Raw genomic sequence first — 20,700 nt, forward strand, 5'->3', positions numbered from 1 at the left:
CCTTTTTGTATTGACTTTGATGATTCAGTTAAAATAGTATTGCATCTTAAATATATGGGGTTACTAAAAACATTTCAGAAATATAAAAATTCCAGTGTAGTTATACTAACTGACTTTGCAGTAAGAAGCACATTGGCAAAGCTCTATTTGCAGGTTATTAAATCAAGGAATGCTTTCTGGATTCAAAGAACGAAAATGCAGTTTACAGTGAGAGCGGTTGCACTAATATACTATTAAAAAACAAAGGCAATGAAAACGTTGTAATGAAAGATTTCTCACTGTTTAAATGCAGAAAAGTAAGTTCTGCTAGTAAAGTAAAACGTGTGCAGTAATCCAACAATACATGTGCTGGTGTTTTTCTCTAATTAATTTAACTTACTGGATGACAGCATCTAGTCAAAAGAAAATAAATTACAAAATTAAGCATCAACTAGTTACAACTTGTCTAAAGTAAGGTAGTACTTGAAGTCTAGCACAGTCCAGTTGCAGGCCAAGATGTGCAACTAAAACTGCAGTATCACTGCAAATATTCTCCTAGAATTTAAATATTCGCCTGCCTTACCTCAGTCTCTGCAGACCAATAAAGAAAGATTCATTCTTACCATTTCTTGCAATATATTGTAACTGACTTTATCTACCTCACTGGAGTAAATTGGAGGGGAAAAACAAATACGCAAAAGCGGTTTCACGCCTTCTCGCAGGCACACATCTTAGGCGCAGTGGTGGCCCACTGCACGTCTGCAGCTGGGGTCCTTCCCATGTCCTATTTCACAAGGTTCAGCTCTAGGTACAGTTTTCTTTATCTACCCTGTGCAGTCTGAGTCAGTATGAAAATGGCTGATTACTTCTCCCTATTTTTCACCCCCAAATCTCACTCTGCTGCCACTGAAAAGGCCTAAAGCTTGGACAGTTCAGCTGACAGAAAAACAGTTTATTTGATGCTAACGTCAGATAAGGGTGAGGAAAGACCTCTGCAATAGTACTATTTTCAGTGATTAAAATGTGTATTTCATACAATCGACAGCCCATTGTTTTGTGATCTTGAATTTGTTGTGATTGCTAAGTTTCCATGTAAGATGGTGAGTAAAACTTTCTAATTTCTCCACTTTTATTGGGAGAACTTCCTTACCTACATGGCTGAAAATAACCTGCCCTTCTTAATTCGTTTTTTTCATTTCTCTAGGGTATTTCAGCTGTGACGGCTTTGTGTCCATGTATTTTCATTTAACACATCACTTCAATGCATCTCTTTGGCAACACTAATGTAAACTGATATAAGCTAATTTAATCAGGTTTGACTTTTGCTTTCTAAGATGGTCTTCTTAGGGGACGTCAGGGCAAATGTGAATTTTGTATTATCTTCAAGCTGCTCCACTGCATTGTTTGTGATGTGACGTCCCTCAACACAGAAGCAGCAGCAGCCCTCTTCAAAGAAGGATAAATGTAGTGTGAGTTGGGTGGCACCGAAAGGCTGCAGGTCATGAGTTTGTCATGCAAGTTAGCATGAAGTGCCTTATCACATTACTCGGAGAGTTTGTCGTCTTGGACAGCAAAATAGACAAGGTCAAGGTCAAATGCTAGTAGTGTTCTGAACAGCTGCCCTGGGGTTACTACCCATGATAGAGGAGCAGAGTCAGTGAAAGGAAGGCAGTTTGCATTTGTGGTTATTAAAATCTATGGTTACAGGATAAATTGGAGTGCTGTGGGGGGAATTAGCTCAAATGGTAGAGCGCTCGCTTAGCATGCGAGAGGTAGCGGGATCGATGCCCGCATTCTCCACTATCACATTTTGCTTGTGGTGGGAGAAAAAACAGTTAACTACAAAAGAAGTTTGCATGTATTGAACTGGAATTTTGAAGTGAAATAAGCTCTTATTTGTTAGATTTACATAGTTCATTTCTTAAATGTGGCCATATGTTTGACTAGAATAAATTAAAATAATTACTCATATTTAAAAAGAAATAAATAGAAACTGACTTTTATGGGGAGAAAACCAAATGCCGGAAAGTACTTCCTTTCAAGAATTGCAACTAAGAAACTTTTTAAAATTTATTTTATACACCTAGAAAATATGTCTTTTCTGATTTGTCTTGTTTCTTACTACTTCATTTGGAAATGCTAAATGAAATATTAAAATTTTATTATATGACACCTGTTTTGGAATCACAGTTGAATGTGTTTTCATTTGTGAATAGATAGACCAGTGCAAGAAGAGAAAATTGTATTACATGTATGGAACTGCAGATTTTAAATCCACCTTGAAGATCAGAGTTTTGTGATCCCTATTAGAAGTAAGAGGAGGGGGAATTAGCTCAAATGGTAGAGCGCTCGCTTAGCATGCGAGAGGTAGCGGGATCGATGCCCGCATTCTCCAGTGTTTTGTTAAACTAGAATTGTTATACCTGGAAGTAGAAACTACCAAAACAAAATATGTAACTACTTTGGTAAAATGTTAATTTTGTTTTAGTCGGGACAAAACTGATTGCCTGCCTGCCTTCCCCTCCCTCGCAAAATCAGGCTTATATAACTGCATATGTCAATCCTCTGTCATAACTGTCTACTCTTCCTGGCTAGTTTCAGTCAAATTTGGCAGAAAAAGAATTCTGCAATATGATGTTTTTCCAGGCTTTATGAAAAATAAAGGATGAATGACAGTTAAAGACCTGAATCAGTATGTCTTTTCTCCACTTGTCCAACTAGGATATAGTTTGATCAGACAATGGAAAATAGCAGTTTAGGAATGCTTGTTCTTCCCCAACTGCCCGTTCTGGTCCCTGTCCAGAAGTATAGGATCTTCTTTTCATTTATGGTTTTTGTGAAGCTGTTGTATGAGCTGGCTTGGTCAATTCAAGTTTAAGGGTAAAAGTTGTCACCTCTTTCCCCCCAAGTCTGTATCCTAGAAAGCATGCTACAGCTGCTGTGTCTTTTAGCTTTAGGTATGGCCTGTGTGCAGGTTGCAAATGAGCTCCTTAGCCTTGTCTCCTATCTGTTTTCGCAGAGCTGTTTTTAAGATGCTAATGCCTGCCACACTTGTGTTAGAGCTTCAGAGATAACCTTGATGATCTAATTGATTCACTGACTTCCCCTAACACCTTGTTAGTTTCTTCTGATCCTTCTCCAGATGTTGTGTGTTTCTTTATGGTGCACTTCCCCCTAGCCCTTCTAGAAGCAGCTGCACAGCAAGTGCAGCTTTTTAGATCTTAGTGACGGGTGCTGCTAAATCTGCTGTGTCTTTGTGTGTTAACTAAGCACCTTACAGTGTGTAAAAAGGCCTACTGATTTCCTCACATCTTCTGTCTGTTCATGGCTGAGGAAGAAAATGTGCATGGAACTAGCAAAACCCCGGTATTATTCCACTTCTTGGTGTGTCTCCTTCTACTTTGGAGGCTGAAAACTTAACCTTCCCCTTGAACTCTTGGGCATACCTAAAAAAGTTTGTACCAGTCTTAGTGACTACTTTCAATGGGGTTAGTAGAGAGAAGCTGCCTAGAATGGTCATACTAAATGCCATCCTTCTGACAACAATCTGGGAGGTGCTTTATACCTACTGTGTACACACTTGTTTTCAGCAGGGTTGTTCTCAGTGCACACTGTGTTGGCACTGGGTTCTTGTCCCACCAACATCCTTTACTAAACCTGCCTCATAAAAATGATACCTGATCGTTGTCTTTGATGTGTGATTTGTTATCTCATCAACTGTTCTAAGAAGCATGGACAAAGATAACTTACACGTCTGTCTCCCGGGAATATCTAATGATGAGTCTTTTCAGTGAAAGAATACTTTTCCTTCTTTTAGGATGACCACTGAGTATTCCAAGATCTCTTCAAGTAAGTGAATAGATTGATTTTTTTTTTTTTTCCCCTCTTACTCTTCAGGAAGTGAAGGCAGAGTACACAGTTTGGAATATTTCTCAGTAATATCCATCTTCAATTTTTGCCAAAAGGGTTATGCAAGGATTCTAACCTGCTTGTTGCACTTAGATAAACTAGACCATATAAAGCAATTGTGCTGCTTTGTACAGCTGAGGGAGCTCTACATAGCATTGTATTTTGCTATAAAAAAATCACCAGTACCAGATAGTTGGGAGCATTATTGTTTATCCCAGGGGAAATAGCGTACCTATTGGGGTCATTCCCACATTTGCCATTAAAAGTGTTAAGCTTGTTTTAGCTTCCTGATCAGCCTGGGGCTGCTCTTTTCAATTATTGAGAGGAAGCTGAGAACAATAAGGAATTATTTAGATGGATTTCTACAGCTAGCCCCTGTATTGCTGAGAAGCTGGATCAGGCCCATAATGATGCTTACTTTGTACTCATTTGTTTATATTGATTTCAGTTTGGTTAGAGTGTTTATATATTATGTCGCTTCCATGAGAGACCCTTCTAATAAGGGTCACAGAGGCAATTATTTTTTAAAAGTGACGGGAACTGTGCAATCCTGGTACGTAGCTATTACAGAGTGATGGAACATGAGTGGAACTGTCAACTAAGCAGATGTTGCCAAGACTACCTAGAAAGATACTGTAAGGAGATGCCCAATTAATGAAAAAAAAATCTGCCTGTATAATGTCTTTAGAGCTTCATTGTTACTGAGTACAAAGTTAAGAGCTTAATGGCTGTTCTTTGCATACTGAAAGATGGGCTAAGAATTAGCTGGATGATGGGGGTGCCTCCCCTTTCTTCATCTCCCCACCCACATGTACATGTATTGAAAAGCAAACGTAACATACTATGTCACTAAAACTGAGATAAGGTTATAAATACCAATGCAGGTAGCCAGCCTAGCCTTACTATATTGTTGAAGGTTGGAAGCTCAGCGCATTCGATCGACGTTATGTGCCTGGATACTTGGGCTCAATTCTCTTTTAATTCTCTCTGGCTTTAAATTCTGGATGTAGTAATGTGCAGTTATGTTCTGAAATTGCATTTGCGTTCTCCTGGCTCAAGTCTGGATCTGGTGCTGCTGGAAAAGATTGGCAACTGGAAAGTGCTCCTGACTAAGAACTAGAACCAGGAAGTAAATCTTCCCAACGCAGTAAGCTTGTGCCAACCATTTCTTCATTGGGTGAGAAATGCCAAACTCTGAGGGGTCTGTTGTGGTTACTTCTTTTGGGGATGAGGGAAGGAAATGACGCCTGCGTACTACAGCATTAGGCAGTATGAAAGACCATGACAAGAAAAAACAATTCTAAGAACAGCCACTTTATCAGCTTTTTTCTTTTTCTTTTTTTTTTTTTTTTTTTGTGTCTGAGGTGTTCAGAACTATCGATGATGAATGTTTTAAGCTTTTTAGTATCTCTAAGAGTTAGACAGGTAACAGTTCACGAGTCACAAAAAAACTTGCACCAGGACTGTAATAAAGTTAACCTCTTAAAATGGAGGAAGGGTGAAAAGCTCTTCTACTTCCTAACATTTCTTTTAGAGGTCATCAGAGATAGATACTCTCAGATATATGTTCCACATAAGAAAGTTTAGTAGCTTTCCTACACCTAGTTATTTGTATTTTTAAGAGTCTAGATATTATTGTACCTAGTAGTTTTCAATAAAAAAGGCTAGGAAAGACTATATTGCTCTTGCTTCAGAGCTAGGAAAGGTTTTCATTACTAGAGAAAACCTTCTTATGATTTTTCTTGTATTTTGTCTGAAGCATTTGATGTTTGGTCAAGGCTAACAAAGGAGTCTTAACTAGATGCATAGCAAATTTGATCCAAGTTGGTCAGTAAGTTGCACTAGTAAAAGCCTGCTTCATACTAGAAAAAACAATTTGTATGATAACGGTTAAGAGATAGTTGGACCACAAAACCACATAAAAAATATGTGGGGTTTTTAATCACATTTATAAGTGAAACAATTTAACCTGAAGATGTAGCAAGATCTTCAAAACAAATTATGCAGGCATTACAGTGGTTCCCTGATAAGATTTCCACTCACAAAACATGAGAATTGGAAACTCTATGCTTCATTAGAAAAGGGGCTCAAATTTAGGCAAAAGCAATCCAAACCTACTCCTACCCTATCCAGTTGAGAGGTGGGACATGATCAGGAGTCACTGAACAAACCAAGTGAATATTTTCTCTGCAATCAAAATATAGAGCAATGAGAGAGAATGCTTTAAGGATCTACAAAGTAATTATGTAGTAACTATATAAATATAATTAGTAGGTCTTCTGCTCAGATTTTGAGACTTCTAAAATATTTTTCATAGTAGCAAATACAACGCTCTTGTTTTCCTTATCAATTTGGAGTCCAGAGATGCCAGTCACAAGGGGAGTCTGGCTGTGCTTATTGTATAGACAAACTGTACTCTCGAAACATTACAACCCACAATTAACTAGTTTTTTGGTTTTGAGCATTAAATAATACAAGCTGGTGCCAGGCTGTCTATAAACATTATTGTAAGGTGGCCATGCAAATTGAGAATTGGATGACAGCTTCCATATTGACTGTCAGTTTACCTCACAGATGATGAGCCCTATGCTTTTTAAGTAAACTATGCATGTATTTTTACAAGACGACATGTGGTCTTGCCAACTCAGAAAAAAATGCAAAATGCTTACTTTCTTCAGTCCATATTGCTGTATCCAGACAGCAAATTACATAGCAGCTCTAATTATGAAATTAGATAAATACACTGCAAAAGTGGGATAGAATCACTTCCCTGACCAGCTATTTGACATGCAGTCTTCAGTACACTTTCTTCTTTTCCTGAGATAATCCTGGAAGTCCTAGGGCCTTCTAGGAAGATAAAACTGCAATTCCAGAGTGAATGCCAAAAATGAGACTGAAGTTTGATGAGGCCAACTAGAACATAGTCTTAAGGAGTACATTATCTCAGTTACATTGGTCAGGGGATAATCTTGACAGAAGTTTCTCACTTAAGAGTTTACATCTGTTCCTACTGAAGCACCTAACAAAACTGGGTGTGACTAGGATTGAGTCACTTTTCCAATCACATCTGTGCTTGCAGAGAAATGACATACCAGCTTTAAAACCAATAATAGTGGTAGCAAATGACATTTTTTGGTGTGTCTTGCACTGGTTCCCCACCCACCCCGAGTAACCAGTGATTGCATTCTGTGCTATGAAAACAGAAGAGCACCATTCTATTTCACTTCATCATCAGCTTCTCTTTATAGTGTTAGACAAGATAGCAGATCACTTCAACGATGGTTTCTTAAAGTGACTTATTACAAATAACTTCTGCCAGTAGGTTTACAACTTTTTTTTTTTAATGCCTTTTGTAGAATGTATAGAAGACTTTAATGCCTTTCTTCTGTGTTGTTTCTGATGTCAAGAATATCAAGTTTCTGGCAGGAGTGCTTTCCCCTGGTTGCATATTCCGGTCTTTAAATGACTCGAGTTTTTAAAATGAGCTTAATTGTAACTACTAACAGTGTAGGGTAAATACAGCAGTAAATTATGATATACACTTTGAGACTATTGCATAGAGTAAGGAAAATATTCTCAATCTAAGTAAACTACTTTCATCTTTCTTTTGCTTTGTGTACATTTCAAACTAGCATATGGATGGTTAAGATCTTTTAATGAGTTTTTTTTTTAACCAAAAGACTGTTCACAAGCATTTCCATTCCATATCTACCTAATTAGAGTGGCATTTGCAGTACTTGCTTATTTAACAAAAAAACCACTACAGACTGAAAACAAATAATCTCTATCAACTACTACATACAGGCTTTAAGAGCCACCTAGTGGGATTATTCTGCAAGTAACCCTGTACACACCAAGTACAGTAATTCCTAATAAGCATTTTACTTTAAAAAACAAACCCCCCCAAAACTAGAAGGTGGTGAATTAAGAGTTATCTTAAATTGAAAGGGAACTGAAATCTGTTTTACACACAAACAGTAGGAGTACTTAGTTCAGCTTAAAAGGGCTAAGTGAGCAGTTGAGATGAGCCTGGTGCTGTCTGCGCTGAAGTGAGTTTGGGAACTCTTCTGCTAGCTAGCTCAGCTGTGCAAACAATAGCAGCTATTGACATGCAATGGCTGAGAGCATCTACCCTGCCTGGAATGAGGCAAGATTCTCCAGTCATGCACTACTGGACCTTGTTCTTTCAGGACCGATTATATGAGATTACACTGAAGGTGGGTGACTTAATTTATCCAGTCATGCTTAAATGTGTAATAAGAAAATTTGGTTTCAAGTAGAATGTATCTATCTGCCTTTTTTATATTAAGGATACTACCAAAGTATGTTCAAGTAAAAAAAAAAAGTGCAAAGTTCCTTGTACTCTCACAGAGACCTTCCTAAAAATTGCAGAATTCTAGGCTGAAGAGTGCTCAGCACAGGATATGCTCATTTTCACTTGAAATGAATGCTAAAGAGCCCTTTTAAGTCCAATAATTTTATTTCGGAATACAGCAGTACTAATAGTCAAACTGCATTTACTAAAAAGTCATTTAAGATGATTTTTTACAATTCAATTTGAAATACATACAACATTGTTAGCACGTTCTACAAAACCTCATAAAAATATGTGGCACTTGACATATTAGTAATTACATTTAGCTAAAATGTAAATAGCATTATTCAGCTAAGGATTTTTTTAGGTCCTTCCTAATCTTTTGTGCTGACAGAAGTGTCGCTTAATCATTGCTACACTTGTCATAGCAAATAATAGTCCCAAATCTTGAAAATCTTGCAGACTGGCAATATAGTAAGTAAGGCAAAGTAAAGCTGTGACAGTTGGCTTGCAAGGAAAGGCTATACTTGTCATAGCAAAAGATAGTCCCAAATCTCAAAGATCTTGCAGACTGGCAATATATTAAGTAAGGCGTAGTAAGCCACGACAGCTGGCTTGCAAGGAGAGGCTAACTTACAGCAGTCTAACAGTCTTTCCAGTCACAGTCAAGAAGTCATCATCAGCCAAGGCACGAAGCGCTTCTTCAAACATTTCCTTAGTGACAGCCTTAAAGAAAAGGAGTAAATCAAGTAAAGATAGGCAGGGGAGGGGGGAAATACTTCAAAGACTGTAAAAATGCCTTACTTGCTACCAATTTTCTTAACAGGTTTAAGATTAGCATGTTCTTTTCACAATTCGAAATCTGGCCTGGAACCCTGAAGCTGAGTTTGCTATTTCAGAAGCCAGAATAAACTAAGATACAGCAAAGATTCAGCTCATTTATCTGTAGAATTGGCTTTCTGGTCACATCAGCTGAAAAAGTTAGTGTCCTCCTTTCCCTCCATAATGTGATTTGAGAACAAGATAACATTGATTTGGAAAAACACCATGCTTTTAAAAATTAATGAAATGTAAAAACAGAGCAGGAAACTCACTGTATCAGACTGTGCTCGGAGATCATCAAAAAGCTGTTGGTATTTCAAAGCTGGTGTTTTACCCTTTGACTGGATAAGCTTCCTTAAGGCTTGAGCCAGCTCCTCTTTCCGCTTACGAGCTGTTGCGCTCATTCCTTATAAAAAGAAAGAAAACACCTCTTAGAATAGACTAAGGAGGACAGGTTAAGTTACATTTAAAAATTACATTTAAAAATTACAACAACCCAATAGCATCGCAGCTTTATCACTATGAAAACACAAACCTGTAGTGAGAATGGATATGTCCACAATTCCGGTCCTTGGGTCAGTAGCAGACTGTTTCAATGCTTCCCGATGGAGGCGTTTTGCTTCTTCTACATCAATTGTTTCAACTTTTTCAGAAAAGCGTACTTTAGCATGCGCTTCTGCCAGTCGGATCAGAGACTCAAGTTGTCGAGGATATGCAGAAACCATTCCCCTGCCACTACCAATCTTCCTCATGTCCACGTATGCCTGAAAAGAAGAGAGTCATTAAATATTTCAGTAGATCCTGTTACTTCAATATTCTCAGAGTCCCCTTCATCCCCCCCTCTTATTTCAGGATATGAGCAATTCTGGCAAGTTGTTCCAGACACTATTTCTGCTCATATACCTTCACAATTCTTCTGCAGTGAAGGATAACCACATCGCATATAGACATTTCCCTTATGAAGCAATTAAGCCATGATAACGAGTCAAGTTTTGAATCACTTTAAAAACTTAGGACTAGTCTTACGTAATAGTGCTTGTGTCTGTACCGAGACATTTCATTTCAGTAGAATTTTATGCTTTCATTAATGGGATAGAACCAAAACCAACACATCTGAAAGCAAACGATCAGAGTACAGAATGACTTTTATACCGATCCCTCTTTCCTTTATAAATGCTGATGGTTTTCGGAAATGTTTGAAGAGTCTTACAGAAAAGCTATATATAAGTAGGAAGCATACATACGAGGGGATTTTGCCATTTTTGACAAGTCAGTAAGGACTCAGAACACTGTTAACAGCAACTCCTTTACCTCAATAAGGGCTTGGCTTGCTTCTTCACTTAACCTAGGATTTACATAACTACGAGCATATGCAATATAATCCCTCAGTACTGCCATGTCCATGTATTCCTCCTCCATCTTTTCTGCACTTTGGTAGTACAGTGAAACCAAATGGCGAGCAAGACGTCTGTCGTAAGCTTCATCACGTGGATCCAGCATTAAAAAGATCAAGTCAAATCTGAACAGGATAAGAATCCAGTATTAGTGTATATGCTTTCCTGCAATTTAAAGTAGTTTGTTTTAGGGTTTTTGACTTAACAAGTAGAGGTAGGAGTTATTTGACTATTACTTCCTACTCTAAGTAGGAGTTGCTCTATTAAACTGAAAAGATAATTTTTCTAGAATTCTGAAAGTACAGAACAGCACAGTGGATTTGCTTGCATCCTACGGACTTGAAACTTTAAGTGTGAGATACATTCGGCAACATTCGGCAAAATTCAGATCACATGTTCAAGGCTGACAGTTTTTGTTTTCTTAGAACAAAACAAAAAACAAACCCCAAAAAACAGAAACCACACAAAAAACACTCACATACCAATACCCAAAAACCACACATACCAAATACACAGAACAAACTTGCTGCTAAAGGAACTGCCCTGAAAGGCAACAGCACATACCTATATAGTTATTTTATGCGTATAAAAACCGTAATATGTATAAATAAAAAAAGCCCTTGCTGTTTAATCCTGAAAAAAATGGTTTATAATTTTACAAACAATATATTCAACTATGCTCAACTGTAGGCAGACATTTTTAGCCAGCCCGTCATGTATTTTCATAAGTTTAAATCTAATAAATGATGGAACTGAGATGCTGCTCAAGCCTAGTTTCATTCAGTACACCCATACTAAGGTACCATTTGTCACTAAATGGCTAAATTAAGTAGTTCTTAATTGAAATCTAAACTGTAGGTGTCCTCAGAATATCTAGTATACCAGTGTACTTCAAATTTCCAGCCAATGCGGGAATTCCTCACAAGACACAACTGCAGCACATAGACAGTTTAATTTTAGATCAGCAGATGCTAAATGTTGCTCTAACAGCTATCACCCAAAAGGCTAGCACTGCCACCTCCCTGACTGAATTTTACAGAACATGAAGCAGGCACAGATCTTCAGATTCTATCACCTCTGCTGCAAGTTCCCTAACCATCAGTTTCACTTTCAAAGTTTTATGAAGCTAAGAAGAACATCCTGAGTTCTTGAAGTTATCAATTCTGGAAGTTTCAAAATAACTCTTTTCTAGGAGATGATCACGAAACAGAAAAAAAAAATACAGAAGTAAAGAAAGATCCTATGGATCTCATCAGATCTTCTGTTCAAGGCCAATATGTAAATACTAAGAGGCAGTTCTCTGCTCACATAGAAGTTGTAAGAACAGCATTTAAAATAAATACTACAAAAGTTTTCCACTATGCTACAAAGAACACAATTATTCTGTTTCGTATTTAATCATTTTCACAAGAGGAAGTACATCATCTCAAAAATGAGATGCAGGTGCGAGTTGAGTACCTTGACAACAGTGTATGAGGAAGCTGGATATTTTCAATAGTAGTCTTTTTTGGATTCCACTGTGATTCTATAGGATTAGCTGCTGCTAGGATAGACGTACGAGCATTCAGTTGACAAATAATTCCAGCCTGTTGAAATGAATGACATTTCTGAAACCAGCTGCAACTACGTGCCACCAAAACTCCCCCGGCCCCCCAACTTCATGAGACCATCAGTATTACTAAATGGGTTCTGTAGTAAAAAACTGCATTGCAAAAACCTTTTAGAGCAAAGCAAGAACGAAAATACCCGGAAATACTACAGTTTGCTACGAAAGCCGTATTCTTTTGTAAACGAGTTGTTACATAATCTAGGATTGATCCACTGACAACAACAGAAAAGTGTAATCTTTTGTTCTTCTGATAACTTTTTGGTTTCAGCTGCCTAGCAGATAACCGTGCTTAGTGCAGAGAACCTGGAATTAAAGGGAGACTTACCTTTGCGATGGAGAGAGTCTGTTGTTCCATTACTTCATGTAGTACTGATCTTGTGCTTTCATTCATTTTATCAAACTCATCAATGCAGCAAATGCCATTGTCACTAAGTACTAGAGCACCTGTCTGAAGAACCAGTTGCCGTGTTTCTGGATCCTTTGTCACATACGCAGTAAGACCAACTGCACTTGAGCCTTTGCCAGATGTATACTGGCCTCGAGGAACCAGGTTATACACATACTGGAGCAGCTGTGATTTACTAGTACCAGGATCACCACAGAGAAGAATGTTGATCTCTGCGCGAAAATTGCCTCTTCCTGTGTGAGTAAAATCCTTTCTTGATCCCCCAAAAAGCTGAAGCAGAATACCCTACAAAAATACTCTCTTTAAAAATCAAAACATCGCCTCTTGTATAGTTAACAGAGCAAATCCAACTGTTGAACTGAAACATCTAATGAACTGAAACACTGCTAAAATTGACTCAGACATAGAAGAAAACACTTTAAACTGGTTTTAGAAGTCTTTAAAAGGGTTCATTGTTTGTAATTAACTGGAATTGAGGATATGTATAAACATATAGTTAAACTGCTAGGTCCTACAAACTCAGCTTATAATTAAAGTTTCAAATTAGATTTGTTCCAAATCTATTCCAAAACTTATGTAATCAAAATTTTGATAACAAATTCTGCTGACAACAGGAAAGCCAGAATAGACTATTGTTTTCCCTAAGGCTATGTTTAATCTAGGACCAGAAGTACTATTGCCTCTTTCATATCATTAAAAAAAGTGCCATTTTTATCAGCTTTTTAGTCAAGACTAATCAAGCATCATTTTCTTTTCAGGAAAACTGTTTTACTGTGTTACAACATTACTTCAATAGAAGTTCTTTATTTGCCCATAAAGCATTTAAGGTCTTTATTTCACTGGAATTTACCAACGCTTCTACCTTTGTACCTCCTGAAAAAAGCGTATGCAAAGAAATATAATTAACTAACTTCCAGTATTTAGAAAGTACTGGAATTACTAGTATAAACATATGCTTGTAGTTTTATCAGTTAGCTAGAGTTATCAGGGAGGATTTTTTTTTCCCTTTTCAAATTTAGTTTAGAAATTCACCATTTCCCAGTATTCCCCCCCCCCCCCCCCCCAGCAGCATATATATGCTAGATAGTGAAAAAAAAGCAAGAGTCAGTGACAATGACAGCTGGAAACAGCAAGGAAGAGAGAGGGGAAAACTGTGCACTACTTCATGTAAAGCCTCTGCACAATTTCTTACAGCACAGAAACCTTGCAGAGGCATGGAATGAGCTATTTGCATTAGTTCTGTTCTCATTCACTTAGAAAAACTTGCGGAGGCCAGTAAAACCTGTTCAGTAGTTACAAGAAGCATGACCTGCCCTGTTTTATCTTCCTCAAAGTCCCTGAGTATTGGTGCTCCAATTTTGAGTTAAGCCTCAAGTCATTTTTATAGCAAACAATAATTACAAAGGTACTTGCATACGAATACACTTCTTACAAGAGAAATAGAGAATTTGATTCACCTTTTTGATATCTTCATGCTCATAGATACTTGGGGCCAATGCTGAAGAAAGTCTCTCATATATGTCTGGTTTTTTAGAAAGCTCTTTTAGAATTTCCACACGTTCCTCTGTAAACATTTTTTGCTCGGTTTCCTCATCAACACCATGCAGGCGTTTTGCATCCGTCTTGCGATAGTGTATGACATCAATGTGAGTCTTATAGACGGATTTTACATTGCTGACCCTTGGATTAACTCGCATTGGGACTGCCCTGTAGATACCTAAATACAATTTTTAATCACAGCGTTAGATATGAAGAAACATGGTAATTCCAAAACCTGAACATCTTACATTTTCCCTTGAAAAGCTTTTCAAATCGGCCTAAATACTTTAGTCAGTTTATTTTCCAGTACCAGTAAGTCATGTAGAAGTCAATGGAATGTATTTTAAGTCATCTAGACCCTATTTTTGCAGGTACATACATGTTTAACATTCCTATGACAAGTGTTCTCAACAAGGAAAATGCTTAAGCATTTTTGAAAAAAAAATTAAGGCTTGATGCCTTTGAAAGTCCTGCTCTGATGTCTAAAGTCAGCATTTCCACCTTTAAAAGTGCCAAGTTCAGTAACAGATTTCTACTGAATCTCTTAACAGCTAGCAGTACAGCAGTTGTTTTAAAGCAAAGTGGTTTATAAAATGTGGTTGCGGTACAGTGTTAGATGGTGACTAACATCAATCAAGACTTACTCAATGTTACCACTCTCCTGACAGCAGACACTATTTAAGATACTGCTTCTTCCTCACCTACATTCTCAGTGACCAACTTGTCAAGGTCAGAGGGGACCTCTGGAGACTATCTAGTCCAACCATGGGCTCAGAGTGGAGACAACTAGACCGGGTTGCTAAAGGCCGTGTCCAGTCATGTTCTGAGCGTCTCTAAGGATGGAGACTCCACAGAGCCTCTCCGGGCAACCTGTGCTGGGGCTTGACCGCTCAAACAGTAAAAGTTTTCTTATATTTAACTGGAATTTCCTGTATTTCAGCTTCTGCCCACTGCCTCATGTCCTGTCACTGGGCACCACTGAAAAGAATGTGGCTCTGTCTTCTTGACACCACCCCACCCCCCAAATCAGGTATTTATAAACACACTGGTAAAATCTCCCTGAGCATTCTCTTCTCCAGGCTGAGCAGTCCCAGCTTTCTCAGCCTTTCCATGTACGACAGAGTATCCAGTTATCATCATGGCCCTTTGCTGAATTCACTCCAGTATGTTCATGTCTCCCTTGTACTGGAGAGCCCAGAACTGGACACAGTACTCCAGATGCGGCCTCACCAGTGCTGAATAGAGAGGAAGGATCACCTCCCTCGACCCGCTGGCAACACTCCTCCTAATGCAGTCCAGGAGGCTGTTGGCTGAATGGCAACGCAATCACCTGGTCTATCAAGCACTGCTTCCTTCCAGTTTTGCTTTTGTCTGCAAGTTTGCTGAGGGTGCACTCTGCCCCATCATCCGGGTCATTAGGGAAGATATCCAACAGTGTTTGGCCCCAGTATTGACCCCTGGGGTACACCCGTGGTGACCAGCTTCTGGCTGGACTTTGTGCTACTGATCATAGTGCCTTGAGCCCAGCAGTTCTGCCAGTTTTAAATCCATCTCACTGTCCACTTATCTAACCCATACACCACCAGTTTGTCTATGAGGATGTTATGGGAGACAGCGATGAAAGCCTTGCTAAAGTCAAGATAAACAACATCCACTGCTCCAGTCATCTCATTCTAGAAGGTTGTTATCCGCTGTAAATCCATGCTGACTATGCCCAGTCACCTTCTTGTCCTTCATATGGTCAGAAATGGTTTCCAGGATTATTTGCTGTATCACCTTCCTGGGGGTCAAGATGAGGTTGACTGGCCTGTAGTTCCCCAGGCCTCCTCCTTGCCCTAGGAGTGACATTGGCTTTCTTCCAGTATCTTAGCCAGTCTCCATGACTTTTCAAAGATAACCGAGTGGCCTTGCAAAGACAGCGGCCAGCTCCCTCAGCACTTGCAGGTGCATCCCATCAGGTCCCTTTATAGACAGTTAAGATCAGTGAAAAAGGAAGATGCAAATACTCAAACCAAATCCTACCTGTGACATTAACTCTATCACCTGGCTGAACTTTATCAACAAGGTCATTGTGAGCAAACAGCACAAGCGTATGAGGGGTCTGCCCAGCTGGCATATCTTCAGGAGACTCCTGCAGTTTGATCTAGCAAAAAAACACTGAAGTTGTAGTTTCAAAAAAGCAAAGCTTTTCCACAGAGCATACAACAGAATCTTGTGTTAGCAGTCTTCAGCATCATTTTGAATCAGGAACATTGCTCAAGAACAAAATACCCCCACCCAAACAGCAAAATTGATTACTAATAAAAAGAGATGATGAAAATGAGAATTCTGCTGGTTGCTACCGGTATGCCCAAAATGCTTACAGACAAGGCTCATCTAGTCCAGATAGAAGTGGACGTACTATATATAAAGGGGCTTCCATATGGAAACATTAAGATGTGTACATATTTCATTTCATCCTTTTAATGCATTTCTTCTCCAAAGTATGGACTTCCCCTTTCGCTAAGTTGTTTCACCCATTTTCGTGTTCCAAAACACGTTTCCCTTTTCAAAACCGAATCAGTCTCAAGATACCTACGTTAATGCTACTGATGATACTAGGGGGGTGGGGGAGCAAAAACTAGAAACTCTTTCATTTCAGCCACTACCTAAGCACAACATACCATCTGTTTGTCAGAGAACATGGATCGATTGTGAATCAGTGCCATACTGTGCGTTGTGTTACAGTTCTTGCACACTGATGGTTCAGCAATCCTGCCACGATCGATTTCCACTCTGGTGGTGAAGGCGCAAACCTGGCATTTAAAGAATGCTTCTTGCATCTCGGGAATTAACTGGGAGCTTCTGATGACCATACCACTGATGGTGATAAGTTGATCAATATCTACAAAATAGAGAGATTCGTGTCATCACTTCATACGCTTAAAATTTTAAGTAACCTTCAAATTTCATGTTATGTTAGTTTTTAGGCGGGAGGTAGACATTCGGTTAGGTACTAGTATTTTGTTTAGGACAAAGCAAAAAGAATCATAAATGCATAGTACAAATATTCTAATTTACAGAAATATTTGTACAAAAGAAAGAATCCTTTGCACTTACAGAACTAAGAACATGAGTAGCTGACGCCAGGAAAGATTTCCTTTATTGGATAGATTATTCTGCATTTGGGCTCTAAAGCATTTGCCTCTGAAACAGACTTATATGAAGGAAAGACATTGGTCTGGATGGACCACAAGTACAGTTTTATACGGTCTTCATGTAATTCTAACATTCAGTAAGTTTATAGAAATCCTTAAGATTCTTTTCCAACATGGTAATCAAAAGTTTACCTTCAGGGTTTAGACTTCTCATATTCCTAGTCTTCAGGGCATTATATGGCCTTACTTGAATTTGATGTTCTAATATTGAATCAGGGTAACGATCAAAAAAGATCTCATTGGCAGCCATGTCAAATGTTGGGATAACTTCCTGTATAAAATTGTTAGAAACAGTTAAGCTTAGGCATTTAAAAAAAAAAAAATCACAAAATGAAATATTTTTGCGTAAAGCATTTTATGTGCTGCTCATCAGCCAGGAATGACTACACATTATGCCAGCTGAGCATCTTCCTACAGAACAGGATGTTTACTGTTTAGATGAGGTTTATTCTTTTAAGTATTGCAAAGGCAAAAAAAAAAAAAGACCACACACAAAACACTGCAGTTTACCAGCTAATTTTGCATGTGTAATTGCACTGTAATATCTACCATCAAGTTTTAACTACTATGAAACGACATTTTATACCAAGCAAAATAAAGAAGCCAGAGATTACACTGAGCATACAAAATCCATACTGCATTTAAACAAACATATTAAAAGCCAGAAATATGAAAGGGCCCCTTGAAAGCCAGAAAACAGGTGCACCACTTCACCTGAGGATAGCAGATCAGCTGCCTGTAAAGATTTTCATCAAATGATCTTAGGTGGTCACAATTTACATTCAGGAATGGTTCCCCAACCATATTAATCTGCAAGATAGTTGAAAAGAAATCTTTAGCTCGATGGCATGCAAGACTAAAAAAGAAAAGGTTGATTTCGCTGTGTTACAAAAGTACCTCTTCAAGTCGTTGCATATAGCGTGGCTCGTTGAGATCCAAGCCAACGTCTTCGTCCTCCTTAGCTAGCGGATCAATGAAACACTGAAGAAATCTCTGAACGTCAGAGGAAACAGGAAGACAGAAGGGAGATGAACGGAATTTAACAGTACAAACACCTACTTTGTATCAGATTCAACTAATACTTGTTTAAATCAAACTAGCTTTTCCTTTAAAAAAAAGGAAAAAAATAAGTTGTTAACCTACCTGGAATTTTTCTTTGCATGAGGCTACATTAACATCTGTTCCCCAAATAACAAGCTTTTGTCCAAGAGATTGCTCGGTTGCTACCACATCCTCAGCCGGCTGCGTGGAAACAAATTAAGCATACAAAAATATGCATATAGTTGTTTAAAAAGAAGCTGTCAGATACAAAATCCAAGACATCTACCTACCCCATCAGAGTGTAAATCGACTTGTCTGGCTTTACGGACAGACCCGAGATCCGGCCTCTGCCTAACCGGAGTTCCTCGTACACCACTTCGTGGAGTACCCTCTACCCTGGAGCTGGGTGTGCCGTAAGTCAGAGGTGAACTGATATCAAAGTCAAGAGGAATAGCTATAAAAAAAAAAATATGTTTTATTACGATTATCAAGACATTTTACGTTTAGAGCAGGCTAAAATTCAGCCCCTGCATTTGTCTCATCATTCTTTTAACTCTACTGTCATAAAATGAGTAGCATCAACCAATTCCAGTGTTTTGTTAAAACAGAAACAATAGAGATGCTGCAAGTCTACCTACAACTTTTCTTTGCATTAACATCTCTTCTGAAAGATCCCAAGTTCCAGTAAAACTTCGCTAGAAAACTTTAAAGTGGTACTGCATTTTGAAACTACATTGGCGTTCAAGCATAAAGAATGAAAAAACATAGCGTTTTAGATGAAACACATTTTTCAGTATTTTTGGGGCTGTAAAACAAGTGACACGACAATTACCAGCTACTGCAATCAAAACCAATCCTATTTATAAAAGCAAGAAAGGCTTTTTATGGCAATCAGTCTAATTCTTTCTGCCTTAACAATTTGATTGATTTACTTTGTTCTTTCTAGAAATCCATAAAAGATCAAGGTATAATCCTTGATACATACTCCCACGATAATTTGAAGCCACAACAGCAGACCCGCACCCCTGACACCGCCCACGTCCCTGCAGCGTTCACCACGCTAAACTCAAATGAGAAACTTGAGGCAAAACTCATTTTTCCCTAGTGTATTTTTCACCCAGATCCATTCTCCAGGCTGCTCTCTACACAACGGCACAGGCACCCCCCCGGGGGGCACCGGTGCATCACCGCAGCCAGCACGGGCACGGTCTGGCCGAGCCAGCGCCGCCGACCGGCCGCGGAGCCGCCCGAGCCCCAGCGTACCGGAGTGGCGGAACTGCGGGGGGCTGGAGAAGAGAGCATCGGGGGCGCTGGGGCTCTGCACGTCGGCGGGCGGGGAGGTGGGCATGGGCTGCAGGTCTCCGGTGGAGGTGGAGTCGTCTGTCCTACGCTTCTGCGAAGGAGGAGACCGAGCATCTTGCGCTGCAAGACACAAGCAGGCCCGCAGCCGGCGTTTAAATCGTCGGCCGCTGCACGAAGCGGGCCGAGGTACAGGCGGCCGGGAGAAGGCCCCCGGGGCAGAGAGACGGCGTCGCTGCCCCGGCGGCAGGCGGACAGCGGAGCGAGAGCCCACCAGGCAGCCAACGCCCGCCCGCTTCCCCCGGCCGGCGGCCCCCACCCCGCCGCTGCCGGGGAGCCGCGGGCTGGCCCCGGCTGGCGGCCCCGGCCGCCTTCCCCCCGCCGCCGGGCCGGCCCCTTCCCGCCAAAGCACTTACGAGTCGGGGGGTTGCTGCCCCGGCCGCGCTTGCCGCGGCGGCGGCTGGGGGTGGAGGCGGGCGACGACATGGCGCTGCTCCGGCTCCCGCGGCGGTCCTACCTGCGGGGGGGACGGCGAGAAGAACGCGGGCTGTGAGCGCCCCGCCACCGGCCGAGCCCCGAGCCCAGACCGGCGGGTCTCCTTCCCTCTCCCCACACACGCCGAGCGCGGAGCCGGCGGGAAGAGAGGGGCAGCAGCCAGCGCCCCCACCCACCTCTGCGGCCTCAGGAAATTCCGCGCCAAGCGAGTCGCGTGCGCGCGCTCTCGCGGGCTTTCTGGCCAATGGGTAAGCGCGATCGCAACGGGAGCGCCCAACGGATGCAGAAAGGGGGGGTGGGGAACGGAGAAGGAAAGGAGGAAGGAGGCGAACCCTCCGGTCCCCCGGGGTGAGGGTCGCGCCCTGCTCGAGCTGCAGCAGTACGGACAGAAGTATGCTGCGGGGTACCTGTTCTACGAGACGGAAGCTGTCCTCAGCAATGGCACATCGTCCGTCCCCCCCCCAGCCCAGAGTGGAAACGCCCGCACCGGACCGAATTTCGCGGCAAAACTAGTCCTGCGGTCGGGCAGGGAGGCGTGGGGAGGTCGGAGCAGCCCATTCTCCGCGGGGGGGGGGGGGGGGAGGAGAGAAACAGTGCTTACAGGTTACTGTACGTGCGTGTACTGAGCCGATCCTGCGGCAAGAGGCATAAAGATGCCCCCAAACCCTCCTCCCTGCCACCGCCCGTTAGAAGAT

The 20,700-nt window shown here is 40.6% G+C and overlaps 1 protein-coding gene and 2 non-coding genes across 4 annotated transcripts; 2 read left to right on the forward strand and 1 right to left on the reverse strand.

Annotated features, from left to right (window-relative positions):
* The first annotated feature begins 1,706 nt into the window (after positions 1-1,706).
* Positions 1,707-1,779, forward strand: TRNAA-AGC (transfer RNA alanine (anticodon AGC)). The gene has a single exon. It is a non-coding gene; the product is annotated as a tRNA-Ala (tRNA).
* A 522-nt stretch (positions 1,780-2,301) lies between these two features.
* Positions 2,302-2,374, forward strand: TRNAA-AGC (transfer RNA alanine (anticodon AGC)). Its single transcript has one exon. It is a non-coding gene; the product is annotated as a tRNA-Ala (tRNA).
* Positions 2,375-8,349: 5,975 nt separating this feature from the next.
* Positions 8,350-20,669, reverse strand: MCM4 (minichromosome maintenance complex component 4). 2 transcript variants are annotated; one of them, XM_076329735.1, is made up of 17 exons: positions 20,607-20,669; positions 19,927-20,027; positions 19,475-19,633; positions 18,502-18,665; positions 18,314-18,412; positions 18,068-18,163; positions 17,885-17,980; positions 17,303-17,441; positions 16,637-16,857; positions 15,996-16,116; positions 13,892-14,151; positions 12,354-12,719; positions 11,878-12,005; positions 10,337-10,544; positions 9,561-9,789; positions 9,298-9,431; positions 8,350-8,929 (listed from the first exon to the last, which is right to left on the reverse strand). In XM_076329735.1, the coding sequence occupies exons 2-17, from the start codon at positions 19,994-19,996 to the stop codon at positions 8,837-8,839; spliced, it is 2,583 nt and encodes an 860-aa protein (XP_076185850.1). In that variant the 5' UTR covers positions 19,997-20,027; positions 20,607-20,669; the 3' UTR covers positions 8,350-8,836. The 2 variants fall into 2 exon arrangements, with proteins under 2 accessions (XP_076185850.1, XP_076185851.1); XM_076329736.1 differs by lacking the exon at positions 20,607-20,669 and adding an exon at positions 20,182-20,204.
* Positions 20,670-20,700: the final 31 nt, after the last annotated feature.

Source organism: Aptenodytes patagonicus, chromosome 2 (genome assembly GCF_965638725.1).
Source record: "Aptenodytes patagonicus chromosome 2, bAptPat1.pri.cur, whole genome shotgun sequence".
Lineage (NCBI taxonomy): Eukaryota > Metazoa > Chordata > Aves > Sphenisciformes > Spheniscidae > Aptenodytes > Aptenodytes patagonicus.